The sequence below is a fragment of the Labeo rohita genome, chromosome 24 (assembly GCF_022985175.1).
Source record: "Labeo rohita strain BAU-BD-2019 chromosome 24, IGBB_LRoh.1.0, whole genome shotgun sequence".
Classification (NCBI taxonomy): Eukaryota; Metazoa; Chordata; class Actinopteri; order Cypriniformes; family Cyprinidae; genus Labeo; species Labeo rohita.
In genome coordinates, this window is record NC_066892.1 from 17657222 (window position 1) to 17673147 (window position 15926).

At 35.2% G+C, this 15926-nt stretch overlaps 1 protein-coding gene across 4 annotated transcripts in view; it reads left to right on the plus strand.

Annotated features, from left to right (window-relative positions):
- Nucleotides 1-15926, plus strand: part of rttn (rotatin) — an 82268-nt gene that overhangs the window by 17182 nt on the left and 49160 nt on the right. For all 4 annotated transcript variants that reach the window (XM_051098222.1, XM_051098224.1, XM_051098223.1 and 1 more), the window contains exons 13-22: nucleotides 473-585; nucleotides 704-830; nucleotides 2703-2828; nucleotides 3083-3199; nucleotides 3685-3824; nucleotides 7186-7348; nucleotides 7515-7614; nucleotides 8094-8182; nucleotides 8916-9033; nucleotides 15757-15853. In XM_051098222.1, the coding sequence (XP_050954179.1) occupies nucleotides 473-585; nucleotides 704-830; nucleotides 2703-2828; nucleotides 3083-3199; nucleotides 3685-3824; nucleotides 7186-7348; nucleotides 7515-7614; nucleotides 8094-8182; nucleotides 8916-9033; nucleotides 15757-15853 (1190 nt within the window). The remainder of the gene's footprint in view (nucleotides 1-472; nucleotides 586-703; nucleotides 831-2702; nucleotides 2829-3082; nucleotides 3200-3684; nucleotides 3825-7185; nucleotides 7349-7514; nucleotides 7615-8093; nucleotides 8183-8915; nucleotides 9034-15756; nucleotides 15854-15926) is intronic.

Below are 15926 nucleotides of genomic sequence, written 5' to 3' on the forward strand. Positions count from 1 at the left end.
CATTGTTTAAAGTAAAAGAAAAAAACAAGATCATACTTTTTTGATGTTTTAATAAATAAAAAAGTGAAAAAAATCAAAGAAATTATCTGGCATTTTTTTTTTTTTTTTATTTTTGCTGTATCGAAAACATACCGAACCGTGACACCACTGTGTCGTATCGAACCGAACCGTGATTTTTGTGAACCGTTACACCCCTAATAAACATAACAATTTTTCTTAAATATATACATGGATGTCTGTGTATTTATAATATAGATAATAAATATACACAGTACACACAGATTATGTAAACAAAACTTTTATTTTGGATGTGATTAATCGTTTGACAGCACTATATATTGTTTACTCATCCTCGTGTCATTTCATTTCAAACCTGAAATGTTGTGGGTTTTTTTTTTTTTTTTTTTTGTGAATTAATTCTGTAATTAAGAATTTTAAGCGAAATTGATTGAAGTGAAATGTTTCTTCACAGGGCGATAAGAATTGGCATGAGCTTTTGGAGCTCGCTAACCAAGGAATAGATGCTTTTCCGTACCATCAGCACCTACCGGTGGTGAAGGAATGTGTCCAGATTTGCTCCTACCTGTAAGTTGCTCACAATTATGGAAACTGTAAAACCACCATTGACATCTGCTGTTTTGTCTGGCACTGCGGAAAAGGTGTCATCGTATAAAAATCTGTAAAAAATCGTGTCTGTTCGTAGGTGGAAATTTGCACAAGCAAGCCCGCTCCTGCAGTCAGAGAGTCAGAAGATATTTCTGAAACTTTTGTCTCATCCTCTGTCCCCGGTGAAGGCAGAAACCTACTCCTGCACTCTGAGCATTTTGAAGGTACAAGATGTGCAGTGGAAATTGGAGGATAGAGTGTATTTTAAGCCACTTCCAGTAGATGCGTGACAAGAAAGACAGGAAAAAGTTCACCTAGTTTTGGAATTGAAGATTTCAGCTTAACCAGCTACATCACTGGTCAAAGTTGGTCATTAACTTATCTATGGTTTTGCGTGCTTGACCCAGTAGTGCAGCATTTCCTGTTCTGCAGTTCAGTGGTGAAACTCAAAAAAGAAATGACTCTTGAAATATGATTTGGCCTCTGTTATGTTATTACAAACTCAAAATTAAATGCAGCTAAAGAGTTTATATTATATTATATTATATTATATTATGTGACCCTGGACTACAAAAGCATTTAGGGTCAGTTTTTGGAAATAGAGATTTATACATCATCTGAAAGCTGATAAATAAGCTTTCCACTGATGTATGGTTTGATAGGATAGGACAATATTTGGCTGAGATAGAAGATTTGAAAATCTGGAATTAAAATATTGGACAAAAAAAATCGGCTTTTTCATCCAAATGAAGTTCTTAATGCGTATTACTAATCAAAAATTACGTTTTGATATATTTATGGAAGGAAATGCACAAAATATCTTCATGGAAAATGATCTTTACTTAATATCTTAATGATTTTTGGCATTAAAAAATGTGATAATTTTGACACATACAATGTATTGTTGGCTATTATATTATATTATATTATATTATATGCTTATTTATAATATTACATTTACACTACAAAAAGAGGCCAGTAAGATATTTTTTAAAGAAATTAATACTTTTATTCAGCAAGGATGCTTTAAATTTGGTAAAAAGAGGCAGTAAATACATTTATAGTGTTACAAAATATATCTATTTCAAATAAATACTGTTCTTTCTATTAAAACAAAAATCACAGTTTGCACAATAGTATTTATCAGCTGCATTTTAAACATTTATAAAAATTAAAAATGTTACTTGAGTACCAAATTGGCATAATAATACACTGAGGACTGAAGGCTGTTGAAAATACAGCTTTGCCTTCAAAAAGAATACATTACATTTGAAAATATATTACAGTAGAGAACAGTTTTTAAATGTAACATTTTTAAATGTAAAAATATTTGACAATATTACTGTTTTTTTACTGTGTTTTTGATAAAATAGAGACTTCTTTTAAAAATCGTACCAACCCCAAACTTTTGAACAGTATGTTATATATATGACCCTGGATCACAAAGGGTCATTTTTTAAAAATGAGATTTTTACATCATCTGACTTTTTACATCAGATGAAAATCTGGAATCTGAGGGTGCAAAAAAAGTCAAAATATTGAGAAAATCGCCTTTAATGTTGTCCAAATGATCAACAAATAATCAAAATTAAGTTTTGATATATTTACGGTAGGAAATTTGCAAAATGTATTTGTGGAACATGATCTTTACTTAATATCCTAATGATTTTTGGCATAAAAGAAAAATCAATAATTTTCACCCTTACAGTGTGTTCTTGTCCATTGCTACAAATATACCCGTGCTATTTAAGACCGCTTTTGTGGTCCAGGGTCACACATTAAAAAAGTTAAAAAAAAATTATGTTTAATATAGCTAACATACATTCCAAAGCACTTTTTGGACTAGTTTGCAAGCTTGACCACCTGATGACCTGATATTTCTATCTAGGATTAGACCTATAATATTTTGGTCAACAGCTCTTCCATTTGCAGGGGGTAAAAATGCTGTTACGCTTTATAATAACTGTGTGTAGTATACACTGAATTGCTATTACATTTCCTAGCAATTCTATTACACTCCACATAGGGTGTTAGTGACCTCTGAACTCCGTAGATGGTAATACCCCGACCCTAACTTCCTGTTCTCACCCCTACAGGACTGTTTAGGAGTTCAGAACGTGGCCAAACCTGCCTCATCTATCTGCAGCGGAGTGAATTTCTTACTTCATTCCCATGTCCTGTATGAAATCAGTATGTTTGGCCTTCAAGACCAAGCAAGAGAGGTGAATTATTCATCTTCCTGTTTCTAGCGAGACCCCAAGTAATGCACAAAGAAGAAATATTTTGATATACCAATACACAGCTCGCTAAATAATGTATCCACGCTCCATGTTTAATAGGTTACGGAGGTCATGCTAAGCTAATGATTGACACTGGAAATGCTCTGTCCCATTACTCTAGGTGGCAGTTGGATGAGGTAGATTGTTGTAAGTGCAATATCATAGCGCCATCAACTAACTTTATGTGTGATCCAAAGGTGAGCGCTGCTGCCAAGGATATTCTACTCTATCTGCTCAAGGGACGATTGATGATGACAGCTGCAAGTTGGAGCAGATTTAATGAGGCACTTTACCCGGTCATTCCCATATTACAGGTGCAAACACTCCTTCCTTTCTCCACATCTCTCGTCACACGCACACACAAATGCACAGCCGCAATATAACCGTCAAACTGGGCTGAAAAAATAATTTCCAATGTAATATTAACGTGTTTACGAGACGCCCGAGGCAGAATGGTAATATCCATGTTACGCCGCATTCTATTTTAAACAAGGTTATTTTGTACTTTTCAACAACCGAAGCTGTTTCTTTTTTTTCTTTTTTTTTTTTTTTTTTTTTTTTTTAAACCACTTCCACTGTGGGGTGGGGTAAGGTTGAAATTGAATATTCATAAATCTTGTCAAGGTCATCACATTTGATTCATTTTTAGCTGAAGCCTCTGAGTAATTGGTTTGTGCTGTCAATAAAGCAGTGGTGAAATGCCATTGTGTGTTGTTTATTGTTTTTCCAAGATGGATTTAAGCTTGAGAGTCTATTGTCCGCCATGGCTGTGTTAAAGCTTGGTGTTTTTGTATATTAGAGTTACACAAGCACCGAGGACGCCCTGGGAAACTGTATCCTGCTGATAAGTGAAGCATCTGCTGAAAAGCAAGATGAGGTGTGCTCACCGACTGCTAGACTACGGGCGGCCCTCCGGCTTTTGTTCACGAAGCATAACGCGTAAGTTTAACATGCGCAATGTCTAATATTATTTCTTTTATTTTCTTAAGGCAGTGATTACCAAAAGATACAAATTCTGCAATATTTACTCACCCATATCATTTTCTTATGTGGAAAACAGGAATTGGTTTGTTGAACATTAATGCTGCTCTTTTCCAATGAAAATGAATGGAAACTGTCAGTGTCACGGTCCACAAATTAATAGGCATTGTAAAAGCAGTCCCAGATGGATATATTCAGAGTCTGCTGAAACGATAAAGTAGCTTTTCCATGTGAAAAAGTGCCATACAATGTATATGACGTGCACTTGTAGCGTACTTCAAATCTCTTTCAGGTAATATAATATTAATTGAATAAAATGCCACTTAAAGGGATAGTTCACCCCCATGATTTACTCACCCTCAAGCCGTCTTAGGTGTATATGACTTTCTTCTTTCAGACTAATACAATCAGAGTTATATTCAATGGTGGCAATAACAGTGTTATAAATAAACACTGTTACTAACGTTGTTATTTTTTTCAGTAGCATGTAATCAAACAAATTACTGTTTCCCCCATTACAACGCCATTGCGTTACCATTACTGACAATAAAATGTGGTGTTACTATGATTTATTATAATACTATAAATCGCTGTCGCTTTGTCTCATACACTCGCATAAAAAAGATACAGAGCGAGAGAGTCTTATATACCATGCAGAATTGACATGCTACATGTAAACGATATTCTATACAAATACAATGCTGTATTTTCCTGTCAAAATAATGGAGTTCCTGTGGAATTCTTTAGCTTTTAAAAACTGCCACTTTCTCTGGTAGTAGGCGGAGCTAATACACAAACGGCAATCTCATTGGCTGGCGCTCACCTATTATCGTCCCTGTTTTGATTTCAGCAAATCAGCGAACGCAGACAACGTGATTAATATTCATGAACCCAGCAGCTCATTAATCCTAGTAGTAGTAGAATTCGTAGTAGTGTTGTTTTCTTATCAGAATTATTTTTTCCCGCTTTTTATAGAAACACTAGATGACAAACAATATTTTAAGCACCACCACCATTCCTAAGTTCAGTCAACATGACAAATATGCATTCATACATGGTTATTCTAATTACTAAAGTTTAATGCTAAATTATCATAATATCATATTGTAATTCTTGACTGATTGAAGCTAAGTGTACTTTCAGATATTTAAAAAAACTGGCCCATAAAACTTTATATTTACAATAATTCAAATATTGAATTTGATAGGTGTCTCTCACATTGTCCCACAGCAACATTAAAATAATGTAGATTAGTGTGCAATGTTTTATAATAATAATTTATTTGATTTAGTGTCCATTTAATTCATTTACCATTTAATATTGGGGACATCCAAGTTATTTGACATTTCAACTTTTTTTTTTTTTAAAGTAACACAGTAGTTACTTTCCCTGGTAGTTAGTTACTTTTATAATGATGTAACTCAAGTACTCAGTTACTATTTGTAAGAAGTAACTAGTAACTATAAATACCTTTTTTAAAGTAACATGCCCAACACTGGCTATATTAAAACATGGCAGTTGAGATTTTGAAGTCCAATAAGTGCATCCATCTATCATAAAAAGTGCTCCACACAACCCCAAGAGGATAATAAAGGCCTTCTTATGCAAATGGATGCATTTGTATAAGAAAATATCAATATTTAAAACTTTATAAACTGTAACTGTGTCTAGCTTCGCTAACTGTCGTACGTGCATTCAAGAGAGATTGACGTGTCATGTCACTGTCATGTCATTCCAAACCCGTAAGAACTTCATTCTTCTGATGAACACAAATTAAGATATTTTTGATGAAATCCGAGAGCTTTCTGACCCTGCATAGACAGCAACGCAACTGACACGTTCAAGGCCCTGGTGTTGTCATGAGACCAAAATTTTGATTTCGACGCAATACCTAACTACAGTGTTGTGATAGTACTACTGAACCCATACTACGACAAAAACATAGAGCGACGGATAAAGTAATTGAATAATAGATGATCCAAATAGAGTTTATTTCACAGTAACAGTTTATGTCATGATATAGTCATTTTTTGTTATTTTATCTGTTATTAATAATAAGAACTTAGATGCAAGTAACAAACTAAAGCACAAATACAATAAAACAAAGACACAAATGTAATAAATAAGGCCCAATGAAATCCATTTTATTCCCAAATTCTGTTTTTTTTTTTTTTTTTTTTTTTTTTTTTAAATTTTTCTGGATTCATTTTTTTCTGTTTTAAAATTTTCTAGACTCTATTTTAATGGTTACATTAAAATCAAAAAGCATGTCTAATTAACTGAATTCATGAAACTTACACAATTTAGCAGCCATTTCTTAAAAAATTACATTTTTTAAGGCCCTATGAAATACGTTTTATTATTTTTCTCAAATTCAGTTTTATTTTGATCAAATTATGTGAATGTTTCCATCAATTTTCTGGATTCCATTTTAATAGTTTAATTAAACTTTAATAATCAAAAGCATGCCTAATTCATTTATAAAGATTGTATTTGATAAATAATTAATTTATTATATTATTTATTTATTTATTTATTTTTATTTTTTTCCCAGAAATACTGTCTGCTCATAAACTGACTCTCACAGCAGTTCTAGAGATCATGTTTATGTATTCATGTACTCATAAATTGAGGCGGCAGAGGCTGAAAACACAGTGAGTGTCATGTGCGCTTCAGTATGTGTATAGTAAATGAAACCACATGTCTGCATAATTCATTCATACAGACACAGACAGAAAGTGCAGGATTTATATTTACATAGACAAATTCTGTGATATTCCGTGTATTCCTTCTTAAATTTATGGTTGAACCACTGATGTCACATGAACTATTTTATCGATTTCCTTAATACCTTACAAGCCCTGCAATGTGGTAATTACATTGCTGTCTATACAGGGTCAGAAAGCTCTTGGATTTCCTAAAAAATATCTTAATTTTTGTTCTAAAGATGAACGAAGGTCTTACGGGTTTGGAATGACATGAGGGTGAGTAATTAATGACAGAATTTTAATTTCTTGGAGAACTATCCATTTTGAGGTATAATTCATTTATTTAATTGCATTTACCTTGCACTCAAGTGCATAAAACATTCAGTTTGCAGTTAAGTATATTCTTTCAGCAGCCTTTTAAAATAATGTATATTAAAGAGTACTTATTTTTTACAAGGGTTAATTGACTAAAAATTATGTCATTATTCACTGAAAATATTAATGGTTGTGATCACAATTCTGTTTCATTGACTAAAAAACGAAAGCTTGGACATTGAGCTTAAAAACTTCTTTCCAAATACTGTAAATACTCTGGATTTGTTCTGTGTTAGTGTGAGGAATACTGCAGTCCAACATCTGCTACCACACCTGACCAGCGCCGGTGGAGCCAGACCAACTCTTGACAGCTCCACATTGTCATGTTTACCAAATCTCTATGTTCTAAATAAAAGTGTGGACATCAAGTTGAGCAATTCAGACAAGTCATATGTGAAGGTAAATCACTGAGCTCACTCAGCTGTGCATTAATAATACACTCTAGCATTGTATTGAGTAGTTGTTGTTGAAGAAGCATTACTGACATTGACAACATGTGAAGAATGCTGCTTTATTCTTGGTGGTGCTGAAACAGGGTCTGATAAATGTTCTGTTGTTTATACAGGTGGAGTCTGTAAATAAGTTGTACACCATTCTCACGTCAGAAACGGTAGATCTAGTTTTGCGGAGATCTGCAGCCGAACAGCTGACTATTGTTCTGCAAGGTGAGGAATCCATACTTTCATCAATTCATCTAAACCATAAAGTTATGAATGTTTAATGTTTATTATATTAAAACTGAAGTTTTGCAACATTTTTCATTTTCGTTTAGTTTAAGTTGAAATACTAACACAACTAAAGCTAAACAAACATTTTAAAAAATAAATAAATATGACAAAAAATTATTAAAATGAAAGCAGAAAATTAAAATAGTCTAATTCAAAATTTAATGCTCCAGACTTTTTTTTTTTTCGTCTTCTGATTTTTTTTTCTGTATTGACTGAAGAATTATGCATTATAGCATAATGTGTGGAATTGTCATTTGCATCAAATTAAAGCTTCATTTTTCTTGAAACACCAATTCTAAGTGTTTTGAAGCAAGTGTTTGATCTCTGAAACATAAATTGACAAAGCAGGTAATATATTTCACCATGTGCTAGAAACAAAGCCAGTCTTGATTTATATTTCATTATGTTCTTTACAGATTCATCAATGCATGCTGTGCTGAAGGCCTTGGGTTTATCAGACAAGCTCATATCTTTCATCACAGAGTGTGTCAACAACAATGTGGCGGTAAACCTCAAATTCTCTTTTGTTTCGTGTGCCTTTTATCATGAATGAATTCGGGAAACCGGTGCCTGGGCATGATGCTTGAGTTAATGGTGTCAGTCAAGAGTGAGTCAGTATTAATTCACATCTAGTGCATGATCTGAACATCCCTAGGCTGAAAGCTGCCAGCTTTGTCGAGTATTCCGGCCTGCTAATTTAGCTAATTAGCGAGAATTATGCACCGAAATGTCTGGCAATTATGCCATGAGCAGAATCCGATGCGTCGCATTCATTTGCCATGCCTAGTTAGTGCTGTTACTGTCAATTATGACTTTGCTTTGGCTGTTTGTTTTGACTACTTGCCTTGGCTTTGAGGCTATCTAACTTTTTGTGGTGTCTTACTGTGAATGTTATGACTGCGGTCATGATTGTTTTGAATGTGTAAACACTTCTAGACTCAATCATGTTGACTTGTTATGACTTTTTCCACTAGCAGGGCTGTACTTGTGGCATAACACCTTTTCGAAACAACTTAGCACTTCAGTAGTTTATCGCGGATGTGGTTTTCTCAAGGTTCAACAGGGTGTAAAAAGTTCTTCTGATGATTATCAAAATTTCTTTAATTATTTCGCCTTATTTTATTCAGTAATTTCAAGAAGCCCAGACCTTTGCAACTTATGTCTTGTGTCTTATCTATCAAGTCTATTTTTTTTACTAGAAGGTTTTGCATTCAGCTTTTTTTTTACTCATTATGTAGAGCATGGATTGCTTGTTGGAGCCCAGCATATGCATGCTGAGGAAGCTGGTGTTTGCCGACCCCTCCCTGCGTCACAGTCTGGCTCAACAGACGTCTCTTCTTATCATGCTGCTCAGAGGTACGGCCTGCAAAACATCCCTCCGAACTTAATTCATTCAGTTTATTGTAGATAGTTAATTAGTCCCAAGCACCAAAGTTTTGTAGGCATTCTCTTGGAGTTTATGTCAGCCACTTTGGCACAGTGAATGGGAAGGATCTCTAATGTTCATAGTGCCAATTTTGGAGTCGTTCTCTCAATCCCTCTAGCACCACCAACAGTTCACAATTTAATAGCATGTTTACTACTATTTAACAAGCTAAGCCAGTAGTAGTACGGGCAATGTTGTGTAAACATGGCTGCAAAAAGAGGAACAGATGAAACATTTTCTGCTGGAACCGCTCTGGGGTGCGTTTCCCGTACAATGACGTAACTCGCTGATTAACCTCCTTAGTTCGATGCATTGTTGTGGAAACGAACTAGCTAGTCACGACTGTTTCCCGAACACAGTCGCATCTCCGTCGTTTGAACCACATTAGTTCAACAACGTAGGTCCGTTGTTAATGACGTCACCGGGTAATATTTTATGCTTTTTAACTTATTAGAGATCTCTAGAATGCAGCTATGTTAAACATGGCACCTGATGACTAATTGACTATTTTTTTGTTCCATGTCATTTCGCTTTATTTGATGTTTGACTAATCGCAGGTTCCCTCTTACATCATAACCTACAGGTTCCCGTAGGCATTTATGCACATGCGCACTATTCAAAAACGTTGCTTGCAGTGGAAGCTTAAAAATACATAGATTAAAATGCATTTATATTTAGATCAAGTGAAAGATATAGATTGTACTGCATATTAGCTTGCTTATTGTTCCCAAGAGCATAATTTATTGAGCCCATATGTCTTACTAACAAGGAAATATGCTTCTAACCACAGGTCGAGAGCTGTAGTTCTAACCACGTAAGTTTGCGATGCTGTTTGCGAATGTTCGTTTGAACTATGGTTTCGGGAAACACTGAATCGCTGAACTATGTTGGTAACGACGATTGTTCATTTCAAGCGATTCACTGACAAAAACTAGATCAAATTAAAAGAACCACTCATTTTCAAACTTTGACATCGCTCGTAATGACTTTATAAAGCATGTAGTGATGGGTGAGACAGAGCTTTTCAACTGCGATTCAGTTTAACCATTGCGTCGCAAAACGATTCACTGTTTCAAAGCGCTTTAATTAAAAATCTGAATTTGTTGCAGATCGGGACTTCAAATTACGCATTGCGAATCATTTCATTTAGACTGCGACTTCGGAGTGGGTTGACTTAATCGGGACTTCATATTGCAAATCATTTGATTTAGATCGTAACTTTGTGTATCATGAATCTTTCTATTTACATTGGGACTTTGGAGCGCGTATCGCAAATCATTTGATTTAGATGGGAACAGGTTTGTGAATCATTTTGCGAACTGACTGTTTCAAATCAAATGATTCACGCTACGCGATTTGAAGTCCCGGTCTAAATCTAATTATTTTTGATACGCGAAGCTCGGTTTGCGAGTCATTTGATTCAGTTCGGGACTGTATGGTGAATCATTTGTTTCAGATCAGGATTTTGGAACAAAATACGTATACACAATTACAAATCCCTTAAGAAAGCCAACTATGGTTTTACTGTAGTAAAAGTGTAGTATACTTTGTAATACTTTAGTATATTTTTATTTATTTGTCCTTTTTTAGTATTTGAAAGAGAAGATGAGATCTCTGATTGAAGCTGATTGAAGATGAACCCTGTTAATATAACATAAATGATGTCTCTGACTGAAATGCGTCGTAGAAAACCCATGATTTACATAATTAAAAAATCCATATCATTTTATACATGTTTTAGACTATGGGGTCTAAACTCCTTCATTGGCTGTGGCGTCATGACAAGCATCGGCATGTTTACATCCTGCCAGGATGGCATTTAGCGTTTCTTGTCTCTGCCGTTTGTAAGCTCTTTCAGTAGCTGTGGTCTACTAAAAGCCTCAAAGACATCAGGGCTAAAGTGGAGAAAACAAAGACGTTTTATTCGTCCACAGGCATCTTCCCATTCTGTTCTTCTCTTCTTATCACAAGTAAAGCAGTGAAGATGTACATCGCTTCTCTTGTTGCCCTTCGACTGAAAATTACAACCAAAGGCCGCACAATGTGGGATCATATCAGTATTTTATTTTCCGAGTGTATTCAGAGTTGTGTTGCGGTTAAAAAATAGCAACAGGTAGAGCCAGTAGCTCACCAAGTGCAACCATTTGACATCTTCGAAATAATGGTGCCCCCATAGACCAAAATATATATATAAAACGATGTGGATTTTTTAAAAAATATAAAGCTTTCATAGTTTCCACTACATATTTCAGTAAGAGACATATATTTTAAAATATAATTTATTATTTTAATGGCAAAACTGAATTTTTAGCATCTACAGTGCTGCATGAAATTTGTGAACCCTTTAGAATTTTTTACATTTTTGCATAAATATAACACAAAACATCATTAGATTTTCACACAAGTCTTGAAAGTTGACAAAGAGAACCCAGTCAAACAAATGAGACCAAGAATATACTTTGTCATTTATTTACTGAGAAACATGATTCAGTGTTAATTATTTGTGAGGTGGAAAAGTATGTGAATCTTTGTTTTCAGTATCTGGTGTGACCCCTTTTTGAAGCAATAACCGCAGGTTACATATTTTGTAACCGCTGATCAGTCCAGCACAACAGCTTGTAGGAATTTTAGCCCGTTCTTCAGTACAAAAACACTGGAACCCTGTGAGATTGGTGGGTTTCCTCCTATGAACTGCTTGCTGCAGGTCTTTCCACAACATTTCAGTTGGATTAAGGTCCAGACTTTGATTCAGGCATTCCAAACCATTAACCTTGTCCTGACATTTTCCTTTAGAATTTGCTGGTATAATTCAGAATTCATTATTCCATCAATGATGGCAAAGTCATTCTGGCCAAGATGCAGCAAAGTAGGCCCAAAGCATGATATTACCACCATGTTTCCGTCTTATGCTGGAATGAAGTGTTTTTCTTTTTCCAAACATAACACTCATTCAAACCAAGAAAGTTTTATTTTGGTCTCATCCATCCACAAAACATTTATCCAGTAGCCCTCTGGCTTGTCCACATGATCAAACCGCAGACCGACAGCAGTGTTTATTTATTTAATGGCAACTCTGCCATTCATACCATGGTTGTTCAGTGTTCTCCCGATGATGGACTCATGAACATTAATATTAACCAATGTGAGAAAGACCTTTATGTGCTTAAAAGTTACCCTGAGGTCCTTTGCAACCTTGCAGACTATTACAAGTCTTGCTTTGGAGTGATCTTTGTTGGTTAACCACTCCTAGGGAAGGTAATAGTGGTCTTGAATTTCCTCCATTTGTAAACAATCTGGCTGACTGTGGATTTGTGGAGTCTCTTTTCTGAGGTTCTCAGAAATGTACTTTGTTCATGCCATGATTCACTTCCACAAACATGATCAGACTTTGATAGATTCCTCTTATTTAATAAAAACAGGGCTTACACTGTTACCTGATAGTCATCCTATTGACTGATAACAAATCTGAACAAATGGACTCTAATTTCACTTTAAAATTAACTGCTAATCCTAAAGGTTCACATACTTTTGCAACTCACAGATATTTAACACTGGACCATATTTCTCAAATAAATGACAGACTATATATTTTCATCTTATTTGTGTGAAAATCTGATTCACTTTTTGGACATATTTATGCAAAAATATAAAAAATTATAAAGAACATTCTCACAAGCGTTTAGGCAGCACTGTATACTTTTCACTACTTTTCCTTTAGAAACATTTTTGAAACTTCAACATTTCAGCATATGTGTTTTAAACATCTCCAGTCTATGGCAGTGTTATTAAAGTCTTTTGAGTTAGCAAATACTGTGTGCTAAACACATCAACACATTTGATGCCATGGTTGCCAAACAGGATGTGAGAACATGTTTAATTATTTTTCTTATTAAACCAGTACTTGCTAGATGTCATTTTTATCATATCTTATTAGTGATAGCATCACGTATTAATCGAAATGTCATTACACTAGCTAAAACTGGCGTATTTTGGAAAATAAAATCATGATTCATCTCCATATGTTTGTGAAGGCTTGACTGCCATGTTTTCAAGTTCTGCAGTCTTTTACAATATTAGCTTAGACCACCTGCACAGCAAAACTCATAAATATGAGTAATTAGATATTTGAATTTCATAACCATTTCAACACACTTACAAACAACTTAATGGCCATTTTTAAACTAATCTTCATTCCCACCATGCCCTAAGGGTTTTAACAAAGTTTGAAGTCAGCAACACATACTGATCAATAGTTCTGCACAGCATATCTTCTAGCCTTTCAAACAAGCAAACAAAATTGATTACATTTTGTGACAGTACCGATCTATGCATTTACTTGGAATCACAAAGTCTATTAGTGTGTTTGGCCACAGGATAGTTCACCCAAAAATGAAAATTGCCCCATGATTTACTCACTCTCAAGCCATCCTAGATGTATATGATTTTCTTCTTTAAAGGAACACTCCACTTTTTTTGAAAATAGGCTCATTGTCCAGCTCCCCTAGAGTTAGAGTTTTACTTTTTCGAGTCCGATCTCCGGGTCTGGCGGTAGCACTTTTAGCATAGCTTAGCATAGATGTGCAATGATATTATGCAGCGCCTGAAGAGTTGACGGCTGCATAATGTCATTGCGCTTGCGGCACCCATGGTACGGCAGCAAAGTTCCTTGATTATTACGTCGAAATGAGAGTATAGTTCCTAGCCATATAAGAAAATCGCAACTTTTCATTTTTCGTCCGTCTTTGTACACAATGTAACTACAGAAGAGTCAAGTTTTAAATAGGAAAAATATCTAAACTCTTTGGTCATCTATTTGGTCATTATTGAGTGAGATGCTAACGGTCTAATCAGATTCAATGATCTATGCTAAGCTATGCTAAAAGTACTACCGCCAGACCCGGAGATCGGCTGAACGGATTTGAAAACTGTAAAACTCAACTGTTTAACTGTAGGAGAGTTGGAAAGTGAAACTTCAAAAGAAGTGGAGTGTTCCTTTAAGAGTTATATTAAAAAATATCCTGGCTCTTCCAAACTTTTTAATGGCAGTAAATGGGTGTCAAAAAGATGGATGCAGCAAAAGCTTGGAGATTGCGATTAATAAAATGTAAAGTTTTGATATTTTTCTTACACAAACGCATTGTTTCGCTTCAGCAGGCCTTTATTAACCCCCGTGGTGCCACGTGGAGTACTTTTAATGATGGGTGTTTCCATTTTTTTGGCTTCAAAATCTTAACAACCATTCATGGCCATTATAAGGCTTGGAAGAGCCAGGACATTTTTTTAAAGGAGTCATCAGATGCCCATTTTCCACAAGTTGATATGATTCTTTAGGGTCTTAATGAAAAGTCTATAATATACTTTGGTTAAAAATACTCAATGGTTGTGTAAAACAACACCCTTTTTACCTTGCCAAAATGAGCTCTGCAAAAATAATCTCATTCTGGTCGAGGCTGCTCTAAATGCAAATGAGCTGTGCTCGCCCCGCCCCCTCTTCTTTCTGTGGAGTGACGAGCCTGTTTACTTTAGCCGCATTTTAGTTTGCATTTAGCCGCTTTTAGCCACTAAACTTGCTAACTAGCACATTATTAGGAAAAACGATCACAAAGATTCATAAAAAAAAACCCTTATACTCACTTCTACTGTAAGTGAAGCTGGATCACGAATGATTCACGCGAACATAGACGCATTTATGTAGATCGTGAGGCGCTTTCCCTTCACAAACAAATGTAATCCACTGCATCTTCAGCGGCTCAGATGTCGGGAGTAAATGACGACCACTACATTCATTATTACATCCAGCAACACAACACCTCAATCACTCAATCGGAGATATTCTTGTCTAACTTACATCCCTGGTCCGTCATCGAAACAAAGATGGCGGACTGTTACAGATGATCTGAGGTAAAATGCTCATGTCAATCAGCTATCGTGGGAGCGGCCTCTGCCGGTGTGACGCCACAATGACAGGCATCTGAGAATGGCTCGATTTGAAAAAGGGGATATTATTTTTACAGATTAATTAAAAACCACTGCATGGATTTTTATCATTATTGGGTAGATGTGTACATACACTGTCAACACACATTAATGTTCAAACGACATGTAAAAGTGAATTTAGCATCCGATGACCCCTTTAATATAACTCTGATTGTATTCATCTGAAAGTAGAAAGTCACATGCACAGTAAATCATTGGGCTAATTTTCTTTTTTGGGTGAACTATCCCTTTAATTTCTGCTTGCAATTGCATTCTTTGTTTACTTTTATATTTATTGCTGAAAATGCAGAGCAATTGACACACTCTTTCCAGTTCTCTAAAACATTTCACAAAAGGCAAATGTTATTTTTATGCGTACCCCAAATGTCCAGACATTTATAAGCATTTCCAAGTGAAGCTCCCTGATATGCTGTTTGTTATTGCCTAGAGTATGGTGATGAAAAATTTGTTTTTCTGGCTCAAGCCCTTTTTGTCTATAATTGATGAGTTGTGTTGCTTTCCCTGTTATAGTTTTGTTTTCATGTTTTATTTGACCTTGCTCTCAGGATGTGGCCCTTTAAATCTCTTAGCTACTATTACAAAACTTTTTAATTTGTATATATACATTTAAACGATTGTTGTCTTGGTAATTCAAAATTTTTTTGCATCTTTTTAAGCATCTCTGCTGATAAAGGAGAAGCAGGGTGATGTGAGCGAAGCTGCCGCATTGATGTGCATTCTGCTGTTTGATGAAATAGCAAGAATGGATGTTTGGTATGTTTTCTTTGTTGTATTATCTTGCACTCCATTGGTCAACATGTAAAACCACAGGTAACACATGCTAATT